Source organism: Chiloscyllium punctatum, chromosome 8 (assembly GCF_047496795.1).
Source record: "Chiloscyllium punctatum isolate Juve2018m chromosome 8, sChiPun1.3, whole genome shotgun sequence".
In the NCBI taxonomy this organism is placed as follows: Eukaryota; Metazoa; Chordata; class Chondrichthyes; order Orectolobiformes; family Hemiscylliidae; genus Chiloscyllium; species Chiloscyllium punctatum.
In genome coordinates this window covers 130,312,951-130,335,320 of record NC_092746.1, presented here as the reverse complement: position 1 = coordinate 130,335,320, position 22,370 = coordinate 130,312,951, and the positions used below count along the sequence as shown (strand labels likewise).

The 22,370-nt window shown below is 48.5% G+C and overlaps 1 protein-coding gene across 2 annotated transcripts in view; it reads left to right on the top strand.

The window, feature by feature from the left end:
• The window catches only part of LOC140480918 (alanine aminotransferase 2-like), a 72,000-nt gene extending 52,691 nt beyond the window's left edge, over window positions 1–19,309 (top strand). For both annotated transcript variants that reach the window (XM_072576503.1, XM_072576502.1), the window contains 5 exons: window positions 4,831–4,967; window positions 8,625–8,799; window positions 10,204–10,359; window positions 12,992–13,104; window positions 16,929–19,309. In XM_072576503.1, the coding sequence (XP_072432604.1) occupies window positions 4,831–4,967; window positions 8,625–8,799; window positions 10,204–10,359; window positions 12,992–13,104; window positions 16,929–17,019 (672 nt within the window). In that variant the 3' untranslated portion in view covers window positions 17,020–19,309. The remainder of the gene's footprint in view (window positions 1–4,830; window positions 4,968–8,624; window positions 8,800–10,203; window positions 10,360–12,991; window positions 13,105–16,928) is intronic.
• The last annotated feature ends 3,061 nt before the right edge of the window (window positions 19,310–22,370 follow it).

The following is a 22,370-nucleotide window of genomic DNA, read 5'->3' as shown; positions in this document are numbered from 1 at the left end:
AATACTCTGACCGATAAAGGAAAGCATACCAAACACCTTCTTCACTATCCTATCTACCTACGACTCCACTTTCAAGGAGCTATGAACCTGCACTCCAAGGTCTCTTTGTTCAGCAACACTCCCTAGGACCTTACCATTAAGTGTATAAGTCCTGCTAAGATTTGCCTTTCCAAAATGCATCACCTCACATTTATCTAAATTAAAGCTCCATCTGACACTCTGCGGCCCATTTGTCCATCTGACCAAGGTCCCATTGCAACCACCTTCGCTGTCCACTACACTATCAATTTTGGTGTCATCTGCAAATGGTAAGTTTGACCACCACACAGTCCTTGTAGGGACAGTGCTGCCTTTACATTGAGAATACCCTCCATCGTGTTGTGTGACACTATCACCGTGCTAAGTGGGACAGATATTGAACAGATCTAGCAACTCAAGACTGGGCATCCATGAGGCACTGTGGGCCATCAACAGCAGCAAAACGGTCCTCCTGTGGGGACAGCTCCTACAACAATCAAGAAGCTGAATACCATCCAGGAGGAGACAGCTCACCGATCCACAAACACCCACTCCCTCCACACCCTCAGTCGCAGCAGCGTGTACCAACCATTTACTGCCATGTTTATTATGGTTTTTTGTACCCAAAAGGGGTAAGGGTCTCGAATGCACTGCCTGGGAGGGTCGGTCAGGTGAGAAACTTCACAATCTTTTTAAAAAAATACCTGGGTGAGCACTTGAAGTAGCAGAACACTCAAAATATGGGACTACCTGTATTGGCCACATTTAGTTAGGCCGCATTTGGAATATTGTGTACGGTGTTGGGTCACCACACTACCTGAAGGAGGTGGAGGCTTTGGAGAGGGTACAGAAAAGGTTTACCAGGGTGTTGCCTGATTTGGAGGGTGTTGGTTATGAGGGGAGATTGGACAAATGTGGTTTCTTTTTCACTTGAACGTCGAAGGATGAGGGGTGACCTAACAGAAGTTTACAAAATTGGGAGAGGCGTGGATAGAATGGAGAAAAGAGCAAACAGAAGTACAGCCCAGGAACAGGCCCTTCGGCCCTCTAAGCCTGTGCTGATTATCATGCTCGAACTGAACTGAAAAACAAACCTTCTGCCTTTATTCAGTCCGTATCCCTCTATTCCCTCCCTGTTCCTGTAACCATCCAGATGCCTCTTCAATGTCCCCAGCGTGCCTGCTTCCACCACCTCTTCTGGCTGTGTGTTCCAGCCTCCTCCCACTCTCTGCATGAAAGTCTTCCCTTGTGCATCTCCCTTAAACTCCACCCCCCCCCACACACCTTGGACCTGTGACCCTGTGTAATTGAAACGTCAACCCTGGGAAAAAGCATCTGACTATCCGCCCTATCTCTCCCTCTCATAAGCCTCATAGTCCCACAACCCCGCACTGCCCGTTTCTACCTCCTGCCCAAAATCCACAAACCCGACTGCCCCGGCTGACCCATTGTCTCAGCCTGCTCCTGCCCCACCGAACTCATCTCTACATACCTTGACACAATCCTTTCCCCCTTAGTCCAAGAACTCCCCACCTACGTTCGGGACACCACCCACGCTCTCCACCTCCTCCATGATTTTCGTTTCCCCAGTTCCCAACGCCTTATCTTCACCATGGACATCCAGTCCCTGTACACCTCCATCCCCCATCACGAAGGACTCTTCCTTTCCCGCCGTACCAACCCGTACCCTTCCACTGACACCCTCCTTCGACTGACTGAACTGGTCCTCACTCTGAACAACTTCTCTTTCCAATCCTCCCACTTCCTCCAAACCAAAGGAGTAGCCATGGGCACCCGCATGGGCCCCAGTTATGCCTGCCTCTTCGTAGGATATGTGGAACAGTCCATCTTCCGCAGCTACACTGGCACCACCCCCCACCTTTTCCTCCACTACATCGATGACTGTATCGGCGCTGCCTCGTGCTCCCACGAGGAGGTTGAACAGTTCATCCACTTTACCAACATCTTCCACCCGACCTCAAATTTACCTGGACCGTCTCAGACTCCTCCCTCCCCCTCCTAGACCTCTCCATTTCTATAGAGGAGAAAGTGAGGACTGCAGATGCTGGAGATCAGAGCTGAAAATGTGTTGCTGGAAAAGCGCAGCAGATCAGGCAGCATCCAAGGAGCAGGAGAATCGACATTTCGGGCATCAGCCCTTCTTCAGGATTCCTGAAGAAGGGCTTATGCCCAAAACATCGATTCTCCTGCTCCTTGGACGCTGCCTGACCTGCTGCGCTTTTCCAGCAACATATTTTCAGCTTTCCATTTCTATCTCAGGCAACTGAATCAACACGGACATTTATTATAAACCGACCGACTCCCACAGCTACCTAGACTACACCTCCTCCCACCCTGTCCCCTGTAAAAACGCCATCCCATATTCCCAATTCCTTCGTCTCCGCCGCATCTGCTCCCAGGAGGACCAATTCCAATACCGAACAACCCAGATGGCCTCCTTCTTCAAGGACCGCAATTTCCCCCCAGACGTGATCGATGACGCCCTCCACTCCATCTCCTCCACTTCCCGCTCCTCCGCCCTTGAGCCCCGCCCCTCCAATCGCCACCAGGACAGAACCCCACTGGTCCTCACCTACCACCCCACCAACCTCCATGTACAGCGTATCATCCGCCGTCATTTCCGCCACCTCCAAATGGACCCCACCACCAGGGATATATTTCCCTCCACTCCCCTATCATCGTTCCGAAAAGACCACTCCCTCCGTGACTCCCTCGTCAGGTCCACACCCCCCCCCCCACCAACCCAACCTCCACTCCCGGCACCTTCCCCTGCAACCGCAAGAAATGCAAAATTTGCGCCCACACCTCCCTCGTCACTTTCGTCCAAGGCCCCAATGGATCCTTCCATATCCGCCACAAATTCACCTGCACCTCCATACACATCATTTACTGCATCCGTTGCACCCGATGTGGCCTCCTCTATATTAGGGAGACAGGCCGCCTACTTGCAGAACGTTTCAGAGAACACCTCTGGGACACCCGGACCAACCAACCCAACCGCCCCATGACTGAACACTTTAACTCCCCCTCCCACTCTACCAAGGACGTTCAGGTCCTTGGACTCCTCCATCGCCAGACCATAGCATCACGACGGTTGGAGGAAGAGCGCCTCATCTTCCGCCTGGGAACCCTCCAACCACAAGGGATGAACTCAGATTTCTGCAGTTTCCTCATTTCCCCTCCCCCCCACCTTGTCCCAGTCAAATCCCTCGAACTCAGCACCGCCTTCCTAACCTGCAATCTTCTTCCTGACCTCTCCGCCCCCACCCCACTCCGGCCTATCACCCTCACCTTGACCTCCTTCCACCTATTGCATTTCCAACGCCCCTCCCCCAATCCCTCCTCCCTACCTTTTACCTTAGCCTGCTGGGCACACTTTCCTCATTCCTGAAGAAGGGCTCATGCCCGAAACGTCGATTCTCCTGCTCCTTGGATGCTGCCTGACCTGCGGCGCTTTTCCAGCAACACATTTTCAGCTCTGATCTCCAGCATCTGCAGTCCTCACTTTCTCCTCTCATAAATGTTAGACCTCTATCAGGTCTCCTCTCAGCCACTGTCTTTCCGGTGAAAACAATCCTAGTCTTTTTAACCTTTCTTCATAGCCAATGCCCTCAAGACCAGGCAACATCCTGGTGAACCTTCTCTGCACTCTCTCCAAAGCTTCCATGTCCTTCTGGTAGTGTGGCGACCATAACTGCACACAATAGTCCGAATGCAGCCTAACAAGAGTTTTATATCACTGTAGCATGGTTTGCCAAGTCTTGTAGTCCCTGCTCCACCTGATGAAGACAAGCATGCCCTGTGCCGCCTTCATCACCTTGGCCACCTGTGTTGTCACTTGTAGGGACCTGTTGACCTGCACACCCAGATCCATCTGTATGTTAATGTTGGAGTCTATCTCCCAGGGTAGAAATGTCAACGATGAGGGGACACAGGTTTAAGGTAAAAGGGGGTAAGTTTAAAGGCAATGTGAGAGGCAGGGCCTTTTACACACACAGAGGGTGGGAAGTGCCTGGAGTGTGCTGGAGACAGATACAATAGCAATGTTTAAGAGGCATCTCGACAGAGACATTACAAGGCAGGGAATAGAGGGATATGGACTGAGTAGAGGCAAAAGGGTTTCGTTTAGGAAGGTGTCTTGTGTCGAGACAGGCTAGGAGAGCTGAAGGGCCTGTTCATGTGCTGGACTGTTCATCGTTCTAGCCCAGAGAAGTGAGATTTAATTCAGTCGATTTCTCAGTGCCAACTCGATGGGCCAAAGGGCCTCCTCTGTACACTTAGAAAGATGCACTGCAGAACTTCACCAAAGGGGGAGGGGGTGGGGAGGGTGGTTTGGGGGGGAAGGGGGATGGGGAGGACTTCAGGCGGAGGGGGTATTTTGGGGGGAGGGGGAAGATTTTGGAGAGACGGTGCTTTGGGGGGAGGGGGAGAGTGCTTTGGGGGGTGGGTGGTTTTGGAGTGGTAGTTGGCTTCCTGAGGGATACTCTGTAAAGAAACGGATGAGGGATGTGGGCAAGAATTAAAGTGGGTTGATAGATTGATAGATTCTTGTTGGCTCGGGGAATTAAGGGCTACGGGGAGAATGCGGGTAAGTGGAGTTGAAATGCCCATCAGCCATGATTGAATGGCGGAGTGGACTCAATGGGCCGAATGGCCTTACTTCCACTCCTATGTCTTATGGTCTTATGGGTTTTTATGATGAGAGAATTGCCGTGTGCTGGTGTGTGTGTATTAGTATAGTGAGCAGCAGACGTATTCCGATTCCGAACCTGTTACCTTTTCTTTCAACAGGTCTATCAGGACAATGTCTACGCTGAGGGCTGTCAGTTCCATTCCTTTAAGAAGGTTTTGTTTGAGATGGGTCCTGAGTATTCCAACACCGTTGAATTGGCTTCGTTCCACTCCATCTCCAAGGGTTATATGGGAGAGTGAGTACACTGAGTGACGCAGGAGTGTGAACGTTGGGTGGATTGGGTGAGGTGTATGGAATAAAGTTGGGTCACTGGGCCAGGGAGGGGAATGGAAGGGTAAGGGTGAGGCACCTTCAGTGAATGGGACAATTGCCTGCTCTCTGGTAACCCATCCATCCTTCCCTTCACCCAGAGCTTTATTCTATTGCAAAAATAAACTTTAATTAAAAATATCTTTGTCATCACTCACCGGTATTGTAACAATTGTGTACAGTCTGTACAGGAAAACAAACACTGGGATTTGAAGTTCCCCACAGATGTCCCAAGGCAATTCTCATTCACGGAGGAGAGTGTTTTTATACATTAAGGCAATGCGAGGGTCTGATAACTGAACAGACTTCCCTTAAACTTCGACAGAAGGACCTGAGGCGCTGCTGTTTCCCCACTGTCCAAGCTTTAGTGCATCTCTCACCAGGTAGTCGTGGAGCCCGGAATGCCCCTCTTTCCCGGTTACATCCCTGCTCGGATATCCCAAGAGAAGGAGAACACAGTGCTCCAAGAGACCTCTCGTGACCAGTGGGGGGCTGGAGGGCATTATCAGTTTGGACAATGATATTCTAGTTTAATGAAGTTCCCGTTTGATGTTTTAACTTTGTGTTTGTTGTCGGTTTTCTGGCCAGAAGCGGGCCTTGGGTATTGATTTGGACCATTTGGAAGGTCAGGGGTGGGGGGAGTAGCGGGGGGGGGCTTGTCTCACCCCTGGACTGTCCCTGTCCCAGATGTGCTTCATGGGGTCAGTGTGAGGGGAATACTATTTTTAGTTGAAATGATTAGAGGAATTTATCTTTGGATTTGAAACCCTTGTTAACCCTGTCTCAGGACCATCAGGATGGGGACAGAGCAGAGGGGATTTATTTTTCCATTTCCCTTGTGTTTTAATGAGTCAAGGAAGGTTTATTTAACAGTAAGGCCCCTGCCCCTGGGAATAGAGTCAAGGGAGAGCCATGTTTTGTTTGTTTATTTATTTTTGTTTCCCAGAGGAATACGGATTTTATTTTCAGTTCGGAAAGTCGAGGAAGCTTTTTTTTTATTTCAGAAGAGTAGTAGGTTATGTATCTGAAGTTGCTGATGACACAAAGTTGGGTAACATTAAAGACAATGTAGATGACAGCATACAATTTCGAAGGGATATTGAGAGATTGAGTGAATGGGCAAAACTGCAGCAGATGGAGTTCAATGGAAGCAAATGTGAGTTTATCCATATTGGACTGAGAAAGGTCACATAATGGCTTAATGGTTTATCCAGAGACCCAGGTAATGTTCTAGGGAGGTGAGAGTCAAACACAGAACATAGAAACGTACAGCACAGAACAGGCCCTTCGGCCCACAATTTTGTACCAAGGTTTAATCCTAATCTAAAATATAATAACCTAACCTACGCGCCCCTCAACTCACTGTTATCCATGTGCCTGTCTGTCCAGCAGTCACTTAAATGTCCCCAATGACTCTGTTTCCACCACCACCGCTGGTAACACATTCCATGCATTCACAACTCTCTGTGTAAAGAACCTACCTCTGTCATCTCCTTTATACCTTCCTCCTAATATCTTCAAACTATGACCCCTCGTACCAATCCATCCTGCCCTGGGGAAAAGTCTCTGACTATTGACTCTATCTATTCCTCTCATTACCTTGTATACCTCTATCAGGTCTCCTCTCTTCCTCCTTCTCTCCAGACAGAAAAGTCTGAGCTTATTCAACCTTTCTTCATAAGGCAAGCCCTCCAGTTCAGGCAACATCCTGGTAAACCTTCTTTGCACCCTCTCCAAGGACTCTGTATCTTTCCTATAGTAGGGCAACCAGAACGGGACACAATATTCCAAGTGTGGTCTCACCAGGGACTTGTAGAGCTGCAGCAAACCCTCGTGGCTCTTAAACTCGATCCCCCTGTTAATGAAAGCCAAAACACCATATGCAACCCTATCCACTTGGATGGCAACTTTGAGGGATCTATGTGCTTGCACACCCAGATCCCTCTGTTCCTCCACACTGCCAAGAATCCTGTCTTTAATCCTATATTCAGCATTCGTGTTTGACCTTCCAAAATGCATCACTTCACATTTATCCAGGTTGAACTCCATCTGCCATTTCTCAGCCCAGCTCTGCATCCTGTCTATGTCGCACTGCAGCCTGCAGTAGCCCTCGATACTATCAATGGCACCTCCAACCTTTGTGTCATCGGCAAATTTACTAACCCACCCCCCAACCTCCTCATCCAAGTCATTTATAAAAACTACAAAGAGCAGAGGCCCAAGAACAGAGCCCTGTGGGACCCCACTCAACACTGACCTCCAGGCAGAATACTTTCCATCTACAACCACTCTCTGCCTTCTGTCAGCCAGCCAATTCTGAATTCACATAGCCAAATCTCCCTGTATCCCATACCTCCTGACTTTATGAACGAGACTTAATGAATCAGGAAATGACTGATAAATGTCAATTCTCCTGCTTCTCGGATGCTGCCTGACCTGCTGTGCTTTTCCAGCACCACACTCTTGACTCTAATCTCCACCATCTGCAGTCCTCACTATCTCCTAATGTTCCAGAGAGCCCAGTTTGAGTGCTGCCATGGCAGATGGTGGAATTCGAGTTCAATAAAAATCTGGAATTAAAGAGTCTAATGATGGCCATGGATCCATTGTCGATTGTCGGAAACCCCATCTGGGTCACTGACATCCTTGAGGGAAGGAATCTGCCATCCTTACCCGGTCTGGCCTACATGTGACTCCAAACCCACAGCAATGTGGGTGCCCTCTGGGTAATTAGGGACAAGCAATCCATGATGCCAAGCTAGTGACTCCCTCATCCTGTGAATGAATTTTTTAAAAACTTCCAGATGGTATGAAGTTAAATATAGTGGATGCCCAGAGAGACTTGGGGGTTTAGGTGCTTCGATCTTTAAACTGTCACAGTCAGGTGTAGAAAATAATCCAGAGAGTTAATGGAATGATGGCCTTTCTATCTAGATCACTGGAGTACAAAGAAAACAGCGGTTATGCTGCTGATATACCGAACCCTTGGTTCGAGCCCACTTTCCTCTGCAGCAGACCTGGTCACTACCACCTTCGGAAGCCTGGAATGGTCTTGGAAGGGAGGTCAGAGTCAGTTTACAGGAATGACACCTGGTTTTCAGGGGCTAAGTTATGAGGAGAGATTATACAACTTAGGCCCCTGTTGTCTCTAGAATGTAGACGGTCAAGGTGTGATTTTATCGAAATCTTCAAGGTATTAATGGGAAAAGACAGAGTAGATAAAGATAAACGATTTTGACTGGTTGCGGATTCTGGAACTAGGTCACAGAATCCGAGAATTAGGGGCCAGACCGTTCAGCAGAGATGTTAGGAAGCACTTCCACACACAAAGGGTGGGAGAGGTTTGGAACTCTCTTCCACAAATGGTCATAGGTACTGGATCAGTTGTTAATTTTAATCCTGAGAGGGACACATTTTTGTTAAGCAGAAGTATTAAGGGTTATGGGCCAAAGGCAGATGTTTGGAGTTAGGCCACAGATCAGCCCTGATCTTATTGAATGGTAGAAGAGACTGGACAGGCTGGATGGCCTGCCTCCATCCCTATGTTCCTAATGTTAGTGTTTGTTTTCCTTTCTCTCTGTAGGTGTGGTTACCGGGGGGGCTACATGGAACTCGTCAACCTGGATCCAGAGGTCAGGATGCAGTTGATCAAACTGGTCTCTGTCCGTCTCTGCCCCCCAGTGTCGGGGCAGGCAGTGCTTGGAGTGATCACAGACCCTCCTCGGCCCAAAGAACCCTCATATGAGAGGTTCATGAAAGTGAGTGACTTTTCAACAGCATCTTATCTTCCTGGGTGTTGGGGCTGGGATCAGGAGCCTCGTCAAACCCGAATGTTCTCCAGACTAAAGGGATCAAACTGTCTGTGTGCAGGAGGGATAAGATACTGGGTTGGATGATCGGCCATGATCATTAGTAAATAGTAGAGCAGGCTTGAGGAGCCAAACGGCCTACTCCAGCTCCTGCCATCTTTGTTTCCATTAGAATTTCAAATTAAGTGGCTCAGTGGTTAGCACTGCTGCCTCACAGCGCCAGGGTCCCAGGTTCGATTCCAGCCTCGGGTGACTGTCTGTGTGGAGTTTGCACGTTCTCCCCGTGTCTGCGTGGGTTTCCTCCCACAGTCCAAAGATGTGCAGGTCAGGTGGATTGGCCATGCTAAATTGCCCGTAGTGTTAGGTGAATTAGTCAGGGGGGAATGGGTCTGGGTGGGTTACTCTTCGTAGGGTCGGTGTGGACTTGTTGGGCCGAAGGGCCTGTTTCCACACTGTAGGGAAATCTAGTCTAAATCTAGTCTAAAAGTCCAAATGATAATGTAAGTGGAATCACAATAACATTCTCCTAAATTATTATCAACATCAGCGGCTCACCGCTATTTCTTCAATTTATAACCGATGCGAAAGCTCGGAGGGTTTGATGGGGACAGTGTAGAGAGAGCTTTACACTGTATCTAACCCCTGTGCTGTCCCTGTCCTGGGAGTGTTTGATGGGGACAGTGTAGAGGGAGCTTTACTCTGTATCTAACCCCGTGCTGTCCCTGTCCTGGGAGGGTTTGATGGGGACAGTGTAGAGGGAGCTTTACTCTGTATCTAACCCTGTACTGTCCCTGTCCTGGGAGGGTTTGATGGGGACAGTGTAGAGGGAGCTTTACTCTGTATCTAACCCCGTGCTGTCCCTGTCCTGGGAGGGTTTGATGGGGACAGTGTAGAGGCAGCTTTACTCTGTATCTAACCCTGTACTGTCCCTGTCCTGGGAGGGTTTGATGGGGACAGTGTAGAGGGAGCTTTACTCTGTATCTAACCCCGTGCTGTCCCAGTCCTGGGAGTGTTTGATGGGGGGACAGTGTAGAGGCAGCTTTACTCTGTATCTAACCCCGTGCTGTCCCTGTACTGGGAGTGTTCAACTGGGGGTCAGTGTAGAGGGAGCTTTACTCTGTATCTAACCCCATGCTGTCCCTGCCCTGGGAATATTTGATGGGGGACAGTGTAGAGGGAGCTTTACTCTGTATCTAACCCCGTGCTGACCCTGTCCTGGGAGTGTTTGATGGGTGACAGTGTAGAGGGAGCTTTACTCTGTATCTAACGTTGGTCCTATTATTCCCAATGTGTTCTCAGTCAGTGAGACGGGAATGTTGAGGATATTCCGTTTCTTCCTTTCTCTGTGTGCAGGAGAAGCGAAATGTGCTGAACTGTTTGGCAGAGAGGGCGCGTCTGACGGAGGAGATATTCAATGAGACTCCAGGAATCCGGTGTAACCCGGTGCAAGGAGCAATGTACTCATTTCCCAGGATTGCTATCCCACCCAAAGCCATTGAGGCAGCTGAGGTAAACTCCTGAAATCTAACCCAACCCTGATAGCAGCCTCGAATTGTGTGAAATATTGCATTCCATGTTATGAGAAGTGGCAGAGGGAGTTTAATTCAGATAAATGTGAGGTGCTGCATTTTTTGGAAAGGCAAATCTTATCAGGACTTATACACTTAATGGTAAGGTCCTGGGGAGTGTTGCTGAACAAAGAGACCTTGGAGTGCAGGTTCATAGCTCCTTGAAAGTGGAGTCACAGGTCGATAGGATAGTGAAGAAGGTGTTTGGTATGCTCTCCTTTATTGGTCAGAGTATTGAGTACAGGAGTTGGGAGGTCATGTTGCGGCTGTACAGGACATTGGTTAGGCTACTGTTGGAATATTGCGTGCAATTCTGGCCTCCTTCCTATTGGAAAGATGTTGTGAAACTTGAAAGGGTTCAGAAAAGATTTACAGGGATGTTGCCAGGGTTGGAGGATTTGAGCTATAGGGAGAGGCTGATGAGGGGCATGGATAGGATAAATAGACAAAGACTTTTCCCTTGGGTGGGGGGAGTCCAGAACTAGAGGGGCATAGGTTTAGGGTGAGAGGGGAAAGATATAAAAGAGACCTAAGGGTCAACTGTTTTACACAGAGGGTGGTACGTGTATGGAATGAGCTGCCAGAGGATGTGGTGGAGTCTGGTACAATTGCAACATTTAAAAGGCATTTGGATGGGTATATGAATAGGAAGGGTTTGGAGGGATATGGGCTGGGTGCTGGCAGGTGGGACTAGATTGGGTTGGGATATCTGGTCGGCATGGACGGGTTGGACCAAAGGGTCTGTTTCCATGCTGTACATCTCTATGACTCTATGACCATGCTGTAAATGTCTGCATTCGATCTGAGTAGATGTGTTTCTAAATCATGGCAGTATGAAATGATTGGTTCCAAATTTGTTGTCTTTTCTTTAAGGAACTGTAACCTGAACTTATCACTGAACAGTGCTGCTCTCATTGCTGAATAGTCCATCCTGGAACTGGAACGCACCAGCGATAGGTTACAGGACAGAAGGAGGACGTACAGCCTGGAAGCTCTCTGAAGGAGCTCCTCATTTCATGCTGTTCCTCCCTCCTCCCCATATCGGTGCAGATACCAGTCCCATTCAGTTGGACCTGTCTCCAACACACTCTCAGGACGTGTGTTCCAAATACTAATCACTCACTTTGCCTATTTATCCTGTCCATGCCCCTCATAATTTTGTAAAACTCTATAAGGTCACCCCTCAGCCTCTGACGCTCCAGGGAAAACAGCCCCAGCCCGTTCAGCCTCTCCCTGTAGCTCCGATCCTCCAACCCTGGCAACATCCTTGTAAATCTTTTCTGAACCCTTTCAAGTTTCACAACATCTTTCCGATAGGAAGGAGACCAGAATTGCACACAATATTCCAACAGTGGCCTAACCAATGTCCTGTACAGCCGCAACATGACCTCCCAACTCCTGTACTCAATACTCTGACCGATAAAGGAAAGCATACCAAACGCCTTTTTCACTATCCTATCCACCTGCGACTCCACTTTCAAGGAGCTATGAACCTGCACTCCAAGGTCTCTTTGTTCAGCAACATTCCCTAGGACCTTACCATTAGGTGTATAAGTCCTGCTAAGATTTGATTTCCCAAAATGCAGCACCCCGCATTTATCTGAATTAAACTCAATCTGCCACCCCTCAGCCCATTGGCCCATCTGGTCCAGATCCTGTTGTAATCTGAGGTAACCCTCTTCACTGTTCACTACACCTCCAATTTTGGTGTCATCTGCAAACTTACTAACTATAACTCCTATGTTCACATCCAAATCATTTGTATAAATGATGGAAAATAGTGGACCCAGCACCGATCCTTGTCGCACTCCACTGGTCACAGGCGTCCAGTCTGAAAAACAACCCTCCACCACCACCCTCTGTCTTTTACCTTTGAGCCAGTTCTGTATCCAAATGACTCGTTCTCCCTGTATTCCGTGATATCTAACCTTGCTAACCAGTCTCCCATGGGGAACCTTGCTGAACGCCTTATTGAAGTCCATGAAGAGAGTTCTAAACCTGTCCCAACCTGTGTGTGTACAAGTGCTTCCCAACATCTCTCCTGAACAGACTGTCCCTAATTCTCACATCCTGTTCTAGAATCCCCAACCAGAGGATAAAGATGAACTATCTCTACCCTGTCCTTTCCTGTTAATATCTTGAAGACTTCAATCAGGTCACCTTCTAGACAATCCACAACCCTTCAAATTCAAGGCCATAAACAAAGCAATGAGGGTAAAGCCATCACAACGATTAGTTGTGACAGAGCTGACTGAGTGGATTGCTGGCTTATTTCACAGGGCACAAAACAGCTGATCACCTTTCTGCATGTCCGCAGTCTGACCCAGGTCAGACTGGGTAAGACCGGTAACGTTCTAAGCAAAAGATCATTTTGGAGTTCTATGTCAGCTAAAGATCACGTTGAATGACACTAGTGTTTTATATCCTGATTATTTTAACAGAGTTCAGATTCTCAAACTGTCCAGATGGAATCGGACCTCAGTGGATCCCGTAAGCCAGTGAGCGGGGTCCCTGGATGAGGTACCCGAACCCTGTAATGAACATACAGTAACCCCAGTGTCCTTCCCCACCAGGCTGCAGGGCAGACCCCAGACATGTTCTTCTGTATGAAACTGCTGGAGGAGACTGGCATCTGTGTGGTTCCAGGGAGTGGCTTTGGACAGAAAGAAGGCACTCACCATTTCAGGTACATGGAGAGAGAATTTACATTTCTATAGCACCTATCATAAGTTAGGAATGTAACAGACCTCTGTAATGTAGTCATGGCTGGAATTGGGGCAAGTAATTTATGCACAGCAAGCTCCCACAGGCGGCACCTATCGGCAGTTTCGGTGATTATTAAAGGAGAGGCCTCAGGGCACAAGGGAACATACTCCATACTTTTCTTCCAAACAGTAACTATGGGAAGCTTCATATCGATCTGAGAGCTCAAATCATAGCTTAGCTCACCTAAGGCTGAAACGTCCAACAGTGCAGCACTCCCTCAGCACTGACCCTCCGACAGTGCCCACTCCCTCAGCACTGACCCTCCGACAGTGCCCACTCCCTCAGCACTGACCCTCCGACAGTGCCCACTCCCTCAGCACTGACCCTCCGACAGTGCCCACTCCCTCAGCACTGACCCTCCGACAGTGCCCACTCCCTCAGCACTGACCCTCCGACAGTGCCCACTCCCTCAGCACTGACCCTCCGACAGTGCGGCACTCCCTCAGCACTGACCCTCCGACAGTGCGGCACTCCCTCAGCACTGACCCTCCGACAGTGCGGCACTCCCTCAGCACTGACCCTCCGACAGTGCGGCACTCCCTCAGCACTGACCCTCCGACAGTGCCCACTCCCTCAGCACTGACCCTCCGACAGTGCGGCACTCCCTCAGCACTGACCCTCTGACAGTGCCCACTCCCTCAGCACTGACCCTCTGACAGTGCCCACTCCCTTGGCAGTGCACTGGGGTGTTAGTCTGAATTACCTGCACGTGGCTGTGAAGTTGGGATTGAAGCCAGAAATTTGTGAATCTGAGCAGAGAGCTGTGCTCTCCTCTCTTTCTCGTGGTCTGTTTTCTGCTGTTCGTCAGTGGCACGTGGATGAATGTTTGACTTGACCGTTGATTTCCTGTATTCAAATCCCATGAACATGCCTGTCACTGTTAAATTTAAATTCCTTCTGCATTACAAGAACAGAGTGATGAGGTCCTTTCTGTCTGACCTTTGACCCGTCTGGGTTTGACTGACTGGGGCCAAGTGTCTGGATGTGACACCTGACCTCCTTTGGCCCCCCCACTCACTGCACTCCTTGCACAGCTGCTTGAAATCTGTCTGTTTAACACCCAATCCCCTCACCCTTAGCCTGTTGGACAAGAGTGTGAAAACGTCTTTGATCGCCACTTACTCGTTTCAGGGCCGGTGGGAATAAGGGTAAACGATTTGCCCAGTTTGAGGGTTGCTGGGAATAAATGGGTTATTTTCAGACTGTGAGGCTGTGCCCCAGTGGGTGCTGCAGTGATTGGTGCTGGAACCTTGGCTGTATGCAATCTATATTGATGACTTGGGTGAAGACTCAGTAACTGGATTAGTGGTGCTGGAAGAGCACAGCAGTTCAGGCAGCATCCAGCGAGCAGCGAAATTGACGTTTCGGGCAAAAGCCCTTCAGGGCTTATCTTCTCCATTATTGAAATGGAGAAGAATTGCAGAAAGCTGCAACGCACAAAGACTTGGGGGGAGACTTGGAACACAGAAAGCTAGCACATGGGCAGCAGGTAATCAGGAAGGGTAACAAAATGTTGGCCCTTTTTTCAAAGGGGTCAGAGTATAAAACTAGGGCGGTCTTACTGCAGCTGTACAAGGAGCTGGGGAGAGCACACCCACCGGGCAGTTTGTTCCCCTTATTAAAGTAGAGATGTTGTTTCAGAGGAGGAGGTTCACTTGGGTGGTCCCTAGGATGGTGGGGTGGAGTGGGGGAGGGGGGGGTGGGTGGGTGTCTTATCAGTGAAGGTTAAACAGGTTGGGACTCTGCTCACTGGAGAAGAATGAGAGGTGATCTCATTGAAACATGTCCAATTCTTGAGGGGCTTGACAGGGTCAATACTGAGAGGGTGCCTCCCCTTATTGGAGAGTCTAGGGCCAGAGGGCACTAGCTCAGAATAAAGGGGCACCAACTGGAGGCTGAGGTGGGGAGGGAATCCCTTCTCTCAGAACTCCTCGTCACAGGGAGCAGTGGGGGCAGAGTCCATGTGGATATTTCAGGCTGAGACCGAGAGATTCGCGATCAGTCGGGGAATCGAGAAGAAAGGGCAGGAAAGGGGACGTGAGGATTGTGGGATCAGCCATGAGCCTGTCAAATGGCGGAACATGTTGGTGGGGCCGAATGGCCTCCTCCTGGTTCTTATGGTCCAATGATTTTATGTGTGAGGTTCTCCTCTTATAAAAGTTAAAAAAAAATCAGGATCTGTTTGAAACAGTGAGGGAGTGGGTAAATGTTCCTATTTGAGGAACTGGTGTGTCCTTGTTGGTGAAGTAAACAGGCTGAGCAAACAGTACAGAAGGATCAGTTATATTCCTGTCTACTTCAAGGACACAGTGCGAGAGTAAGGAAGGCTTTGCAATGATGTCAGGAGCTCTGGTGAGGTTCACTGGGTGCTGTTTTGGAAGCTAGTTAGTTTATTATTTAATCAAGGATTTGGCTTTGACTGACAATGTGGAGAATACAATGTAACTTCATTGTGTGAATCCAACAATCTCCTTGACGAGAGAGCTAGCTTCACTCAGACTTCTGTCTGAGTTACAGCAACCGACCCTCTTTCATTCATTCATCCACAGGCCATGACATCACTGGCTGGGCCCAGCATTTATTGCCTGTCCCTAGTTGCCCCATGAGAAGGTGGGGGTGAGCTGCCTTCCTGAACCGCTGCAGTCCATGTGCTGTGGGTTGACCCACAATGCCCTGAGGGAGGGAATTCCTGGATTCTGACCCAGCGACAGTGAAGGAGTGGCGATATATTTCCCAAGTCAGGATGGGGAGTGGCTGGGACATTAGTATTACCAGCAATCCAGAGTTAGATCAAGTTTAGAAATAGCAAAATTGAAAGCAAGTACAATATTTCAACAACAACCTTTGCAACACCTGCAATATAATGAGATGTCCAAGGATGTTGTGAAACTTGAAAGGGTTCAGAAAAGATTGACAAGGATGTTGCCAGGGTTGGAGGATTTGAGCTATAGGGAGAGGCAAAACAGGCTGGGGCTGTTTTCCCTGGAGCGTTGGAGGCTGAGGGGGGACCTTTATAGTGGTTTACATAATTATGAGGGCCATGGATAGGGTAAATAGACAAGGTCTTTTCCCTGAGGTGGGCGAGTCCAGAACTAGAGGGCATAGGTTTAGGGTGAGAGGGGAAAGGTATAAAAGAGACCTAAGGGGCACCCAGAGGGTGGTACATGTATGGAATGAGCTGCCAGAGGATGTGGTGGAGGCTGGTACAATTGCAACATTTAAAAGGCATTTGGATGAGTATATGAATAGGAAGGGTTTGGAGGGATATGGGCCGGGTGCTGGCAGGTGGGACTAGATTGGGTTGGGATATCTGGTCGGCATGGACGGGTTGGACCGAAGGGTCTGTTTCCATGCTGTACATCTCTGTAACACAATGACTGTAAGTCATGAGAAAGCAAAACGATATATGTATTTATACCAATGGCCAAAGGCCTTCTTTCTTGAGGTAGACTTTGAGGAGTATGGTTGAGGAAGAAAGAGGGTCAGAGAGTTTGCAGAGCTCCGAGCCAGGCAGTTGAAAGCACTGTCACTGATCGTGCAGCAATGCGAGTGGATTATCAGGGAACCGCACTCTGGCGTTTGTACAGGCAGATAGGGAAAAGGGGCAGTGGGCTGAGGATGTGGAAGGGTGAACACTGTAATGCTATGATTGTGGTGGAGATGGTTGGGTTTGGGTGTTTCGCTGGAGTATTCCCTTTGGTTTTAATTCTCTTTGTCCTTTGCTGTATTTCTGCTCCTTCACAGGATGACCATCCTACCCAAGACTGAGAAGCTGAAGGTGCTTCTAAGCAAGCTGAAGAAATTCTACCAGGAATTCACCCAACAGTACTCCTAACCATCCGAGTCTGTCCATAACTCCATGCACTGCGGGAGTGCACAGGGACAAACCTGTCAGGTTATCAAAAGTGATAGCAATAGGAACGTACATACATAGTGTACATCTCGATATTTCAGCAAGGGAGGAGGGGGGGAGGGTGCAATGCAAATCAATAAAGTAAATGATCTGCCCTGGAACCAATCAAACACGTCGTTAGGTGAAGGGATAATGAATGGGAGGGAAGGGATGGATATGATCAAGAAAACCATCTAAGATGATTCTCTATAATGTTAACAATGCAATAATCTCGAAGTTAGGATGAAGTAATTGGAACTGTCTGATTTCCTCATGGTCTGTATCTGCAACAGGAGCAATGTGCTGTGATCCTCGTTGAGGGGATGGTTCCCTCTGTGAACAATCTCATGTTGGACTTTACCTTAATATTCTACATCAGGACCAAGGAAATTGCAGAATTAAATATTAATTGTCGTTGAGGATTTTCGCCGGTACTGTCCAAAGTTACCAGTTTTAAGCAATGATTCCGACTTGGGTTAAAAGCGAGGAGTTCAGACACTGGCAATCCTCAACAAAGGGGTGGGAGCAAGACAACAGGCCTCAGTGCCAGAGGATTAGAGCCAAGATTTCTGATCCTGAGCCCGGAGAACCAGCAGCGTGCCTGTCGGAGTGCCTGTAGGTGTTCCTGTCGGAGTGCCTGTTGGCATACCAGTCAGTGCGCCTATCAGAGTGCCTGTCGGTGTTCCTGGCAGCATTCCTGGCGGTGTTCCTGTCGGAGCGCCTGTCGGTGTTCCTGTCGGAGCGCCTGTCGGTGTTCCTGTCGGAGCGCCTGTCGGTGTTCCTGTCGGAGCGCCTGTCGGTGTTCCTGGCGGAGCGCCTGTCGGTGTTCCTGGCGGCGTTCCTGTCAGAGTGGCTGTAGGCATTCCTGGTGGTGTGCCTGGGTGAGGGGTGAGAAGCTGCTGATATTCCAATTGTTCCACTGAGTGACATTAACAGCCAACCTTCTGACTGGGGCGGTACTCCGAACACAAGATAGACACAAAACGAATGCAGTTAACCTTCTGTAATTCACAAGAGCAGTGGGTCAGTCTGTCGGTACCCTAATGTGAAGCCTCCCAGTTACCGACTCCCATTGGGGTTGTATGGAGCACAGCTCCCTTGTGTATTTCTGCTCCTTGATTGGATTGGGTGGGCTGGACACACTCCCGTGTCATGCTTGGTGCACAAGGGGAACACCATGAACTGGCGACCTCCCCTTTATCTGAAAGTCCAAAACAGCAATGGAATTTCACTTCACGGGAGACACAAGGGGAGCTAATATAACAACCACTCCAATGGGACCAATCTGGATCTAACTGACCCATTCCTGACCAAGATTCACAGCTCATCTTGGGTCATGCCCCAGGTCAGAGGTCATGGACGCCATATGGGAGAGTTGGTCTTATGATGAGTTTTACTAAGGAGGATGTTGATTGTCTGTGAGACACGCTGTGACCCGAATGAACCAATGGATTAATCCTGAACACTCATTCTTCATGAAGCCTTTATTTTTGGGTGTATCCACCAGGTTTAAGGATCAATCCCTGAGTCTCTTGGTTAAGTTCTGTTTTCTCTCTCTGTTGGTTGTGAACAGCGAGCAGCGACGGCAGTATTTGTGGTGGATTTCCAAAATGGAGCTGTTTAACTTGAATTGGCTTTGTTGTCTCACACGGTAATCAATAGAGACATGATCCGAGGAGAGTTCATTTAAGTCTGAAAGCAAGAGGCAGTAGATAAGCTGCTGTTAGTCCAAAATAAAAGCAGTGTGTGCTGGAGCAACTCCAGTCAGGAGAGTGGAGAACAGCTAAATGTTCCCAATCACTGCTCAAACACTATCCTGTACCAAGTACATTTGGGGGTGTATTGTGTCCACACAGAGCAGTCTTAGTCATTTCTGGGGCCAGTTTTCACTCCTGTCTCTGGTAGGGTTGGTGCAATAGGCGTGTAGTTTCAAAATCAGTGTCACATCAGCATGACTTGGCTGAATTTAATCTTAAACTACCTTCTAATTGCAAGGATCACTTTTTAATTAGGTGTTTTATATTCCTGCCTCACCTTAAGCTATTTGATATCCTGATGTTTTCGGGAACTTGTATTAATTGTTTTCCTTGTTGTGGTGGGTCAACACCTTGAGAGAGAGCTGATTGAGCATCTTAACAAAAGACAGAGTGTGGAGGGGTCAGAAGGATTGAAAGATCTGGCTTCGCAGTTCTCTGTCCTGTACTTGTTTCAAAAATAAAGACTTTTAACTCAAGTTCGCAATGCCTCTGAACGTTTGCTCCTTTCACATGTGACACAGTTCATGTTACAGGCTTGGTACAGGGTGGGGAGGTAACATTACTCCCTGGGAGAAGAATTTGGGAAAAGGTTAAAATCCCTCTTCATTCATCAGAGTAAGGCAGAGTAACGTGACAGGCCTGTATAACGTTAGAAATGGATGGGATATGGTAAGACAGAAGCCTTTCTGGGGCTAAAGGGTGGGCTACAACAATTCTTAAATACAAAATTAGCTGATAGAAAACTAAAAATGCCATGAGGTTCTATGTTAGAGTCGATAGATGTGAAGCTGGAAAAGCACAGCAGGTCAGACAGCATCCAAACAGCAGGAACATCAATGTTTCGTCAGGACTGGGGAGGGGCAGGGAAGCCCAGAGGTATATAGGGGGAGGGGGTGTGGCTGGGAAGGTTGGTTGGGATGGTGATTGGTGGATGAAAACAGGGGGTTCTTGTGATTGGTCAGTGGGAAGGGTGGAGCAGCTAGGTGAGTAGGAACCTGGGCAGGTCAGGGAGGTGAGGAGGGACAGGGAGGGCTGCACATGGGTTAAGGCTGGGGGAGGAGGGACTTTGAAGCTGGTGAAGTGGATGTTGAGGCCACTGGGCTGTACACTTCCCGGGGGAAATATCAGGTGGTGTTCCTCTAGTTTGGTCTCAGTCTGACAGTGGAGGAGGCCAAGGATGGACATGTCACTGGGGGAGTGGCAAAGGGAATTAAAATGGATGGCAACTGTAAGGTCGGGTTGGTTAATGAGTGTGGAGCACAGATACTCCATGAACCAGTCCCCCCGAGCCTGCATTTGGTCTCCCCAATATAGAGGAGACCACATCGGGAGCAACGGGTATAATAGATGAGGTTGGATGATGGGCAGGTGACTCTCTGTTGGATCTGGAAGGATTGTTTGGGGTCTTGGGCTGAGGTGTGGGGGCAGGTGCTGCACCTCCTGTGGTCACAGCGAAAGGTACTGGGTGGAGTGGACACGTTGGTGGGGGTGTAGAGCTGCCAAGGGAGTCACAGAGTGAACGTTCCTCACGGAAAGCTGACGGAATGGGAAGGAAATATCTTTTGGGTGGTGGGGTCTGATTGTAGGTGACGGAAATGTCGGAGAATGACACGTTGGATTCGAAGGTTGGTGGAGCAGTACTATGTTATAGTCATAAACAGGTACAGCACAGAAACAGACCCTTCGGTCCAACTCTTCCATGCTGACCAGATATCCTAAATTCATCTAGTCCCATTGGTTTAGGGTGAGGGGGAAAGATATAAAAGAGATCTGAGGGTCAATTATTTCACACAGAGGGTGGGACGTGTATGGAATGAGCTGCCAGAGGAAGTGGTGGAGACTAATACAGTCATAACATTTAAAAGGCATCTGGATGGGTATGTGAATAGGAAGGGTTTAGATTAGATTGGATTCCCTACAGTGTGGAAACAAGCTCTTTTGCCTAGCAAGTCAATAACTACCCTCTGAAGAGTAACCCACCCAGACCCATTTCCCTCTGACTAATGCACCTAACACTAGGGGCAATTTAGCATGGCCAATTCACCTGACCTGCACATCTTTGGACTGTGGGAGGAAACCCACGCAGACAGGGGGAGAACGTGCAAACTCCACACAAATAGTTGTCCAAGGCTGGAATCAAACCTGGTACCTGGTGCTGTGAGGCAGCAGTGCTAACCACTGAACCACTGTGCCGTTTAGGGGGATATGGGTCAAGTGCTGGCAAATGGGACTAGATTAGGTTAGGGTATCTGGTTGGCATGGACGTGTTGGACCAAAGGGTCTGTTTCTGTGTTGTACATTTCCATGACTCAGTGACTTTGCCCCTAAGACAATCCCTCCATACCAGGGATCATCTGAATGAACATTTTTCTGATCTGCCTCCAATGAAATCTTTCCTTGAATAAGGGGACCACAACTGCTTACAGTATTCCAGGTATTGTCTCCCCAGCTCCTTCTGCAGCCTCTACTCATATTCCAAACCTCCTGAAATAAGGGTCAACGTTCCATGACCCTTTGCTGATTCCCTGCTGCCGCCATGTGCTAACTTTCTGTGTTTCATGCACACGTCACTCCAAATCCTGCTGTGCTGCGGCTTTCTGTGGTCTTTTTCTGTTTAAATAATACTCTGGTCTTTTGATTCCCTTCCAAGCTGAACAACTCCATAGTTTCCCACGTTATATGTCTATTTGGGGGTCTCACAGTGTCTAAAACTGCTGCCCCTCAGCACCAGGGACCTGAGTCTAATTCAACCCTGGTGGAACTGTGTGTGGAGTTTGCACGTTCTCCCCATGTCTGTGTGGGTTTCCTCCTGGTGCTCTAGTTTCCTCCTACAGTTCAAAGATGTGCAGGTCAGGGTGGATTGGCTGTGGGAAATGCAAGGGTTAGGTTAAGAAAGTGGGTCTGGATGGGATTCTGCTCGGAGGGGTGGTGTGGACTCGATGGGCCGAATGGCCTACTGCCACACTGTAGTGATTCTATTATTCTATACTCCTTTTGCCAATATGTTCACCCCTTACATTTAGCCTGTGAATATTTTTAGCAATTTATATCCTGGTTGTAACTTGCCTTTCCACCTATTTTCGTGTTGTTTGCAAATTGGCTACAGTACGTTCCCTTCCTGTCTCCAAAACGTGACATTTTTTCAATATCACTCCAATTTTGTTTGGCCCAATAACTGTTTGTACACATCCCCCATTAGACAGAGAGAGTGCCTGAAGGCAATGTGCTGATCATTATACCAGAACATTTCTATATAGATTGCAGATTTAGATTTTATTGTCATGATTACAGGAGTATAGTGAAAAGTGTCTAACGTCACCACATGGCGCCATCTAATGTTATAAAAAACTTAGGGACAAAGTTAAAAAAGTTAAGCATTACCTTCATAGAAAGAGTAGAAAAGCAAATAAATCAGGCAATAGTTAACATTAAAGTCCTTCTTAATATCAACTGGAAAACTAAAGGAACAAAGTTAAACATCACATTGTACTAATCGTGTAACTGTCTTAGAACAGAGAACACAGAACAGTACAACAC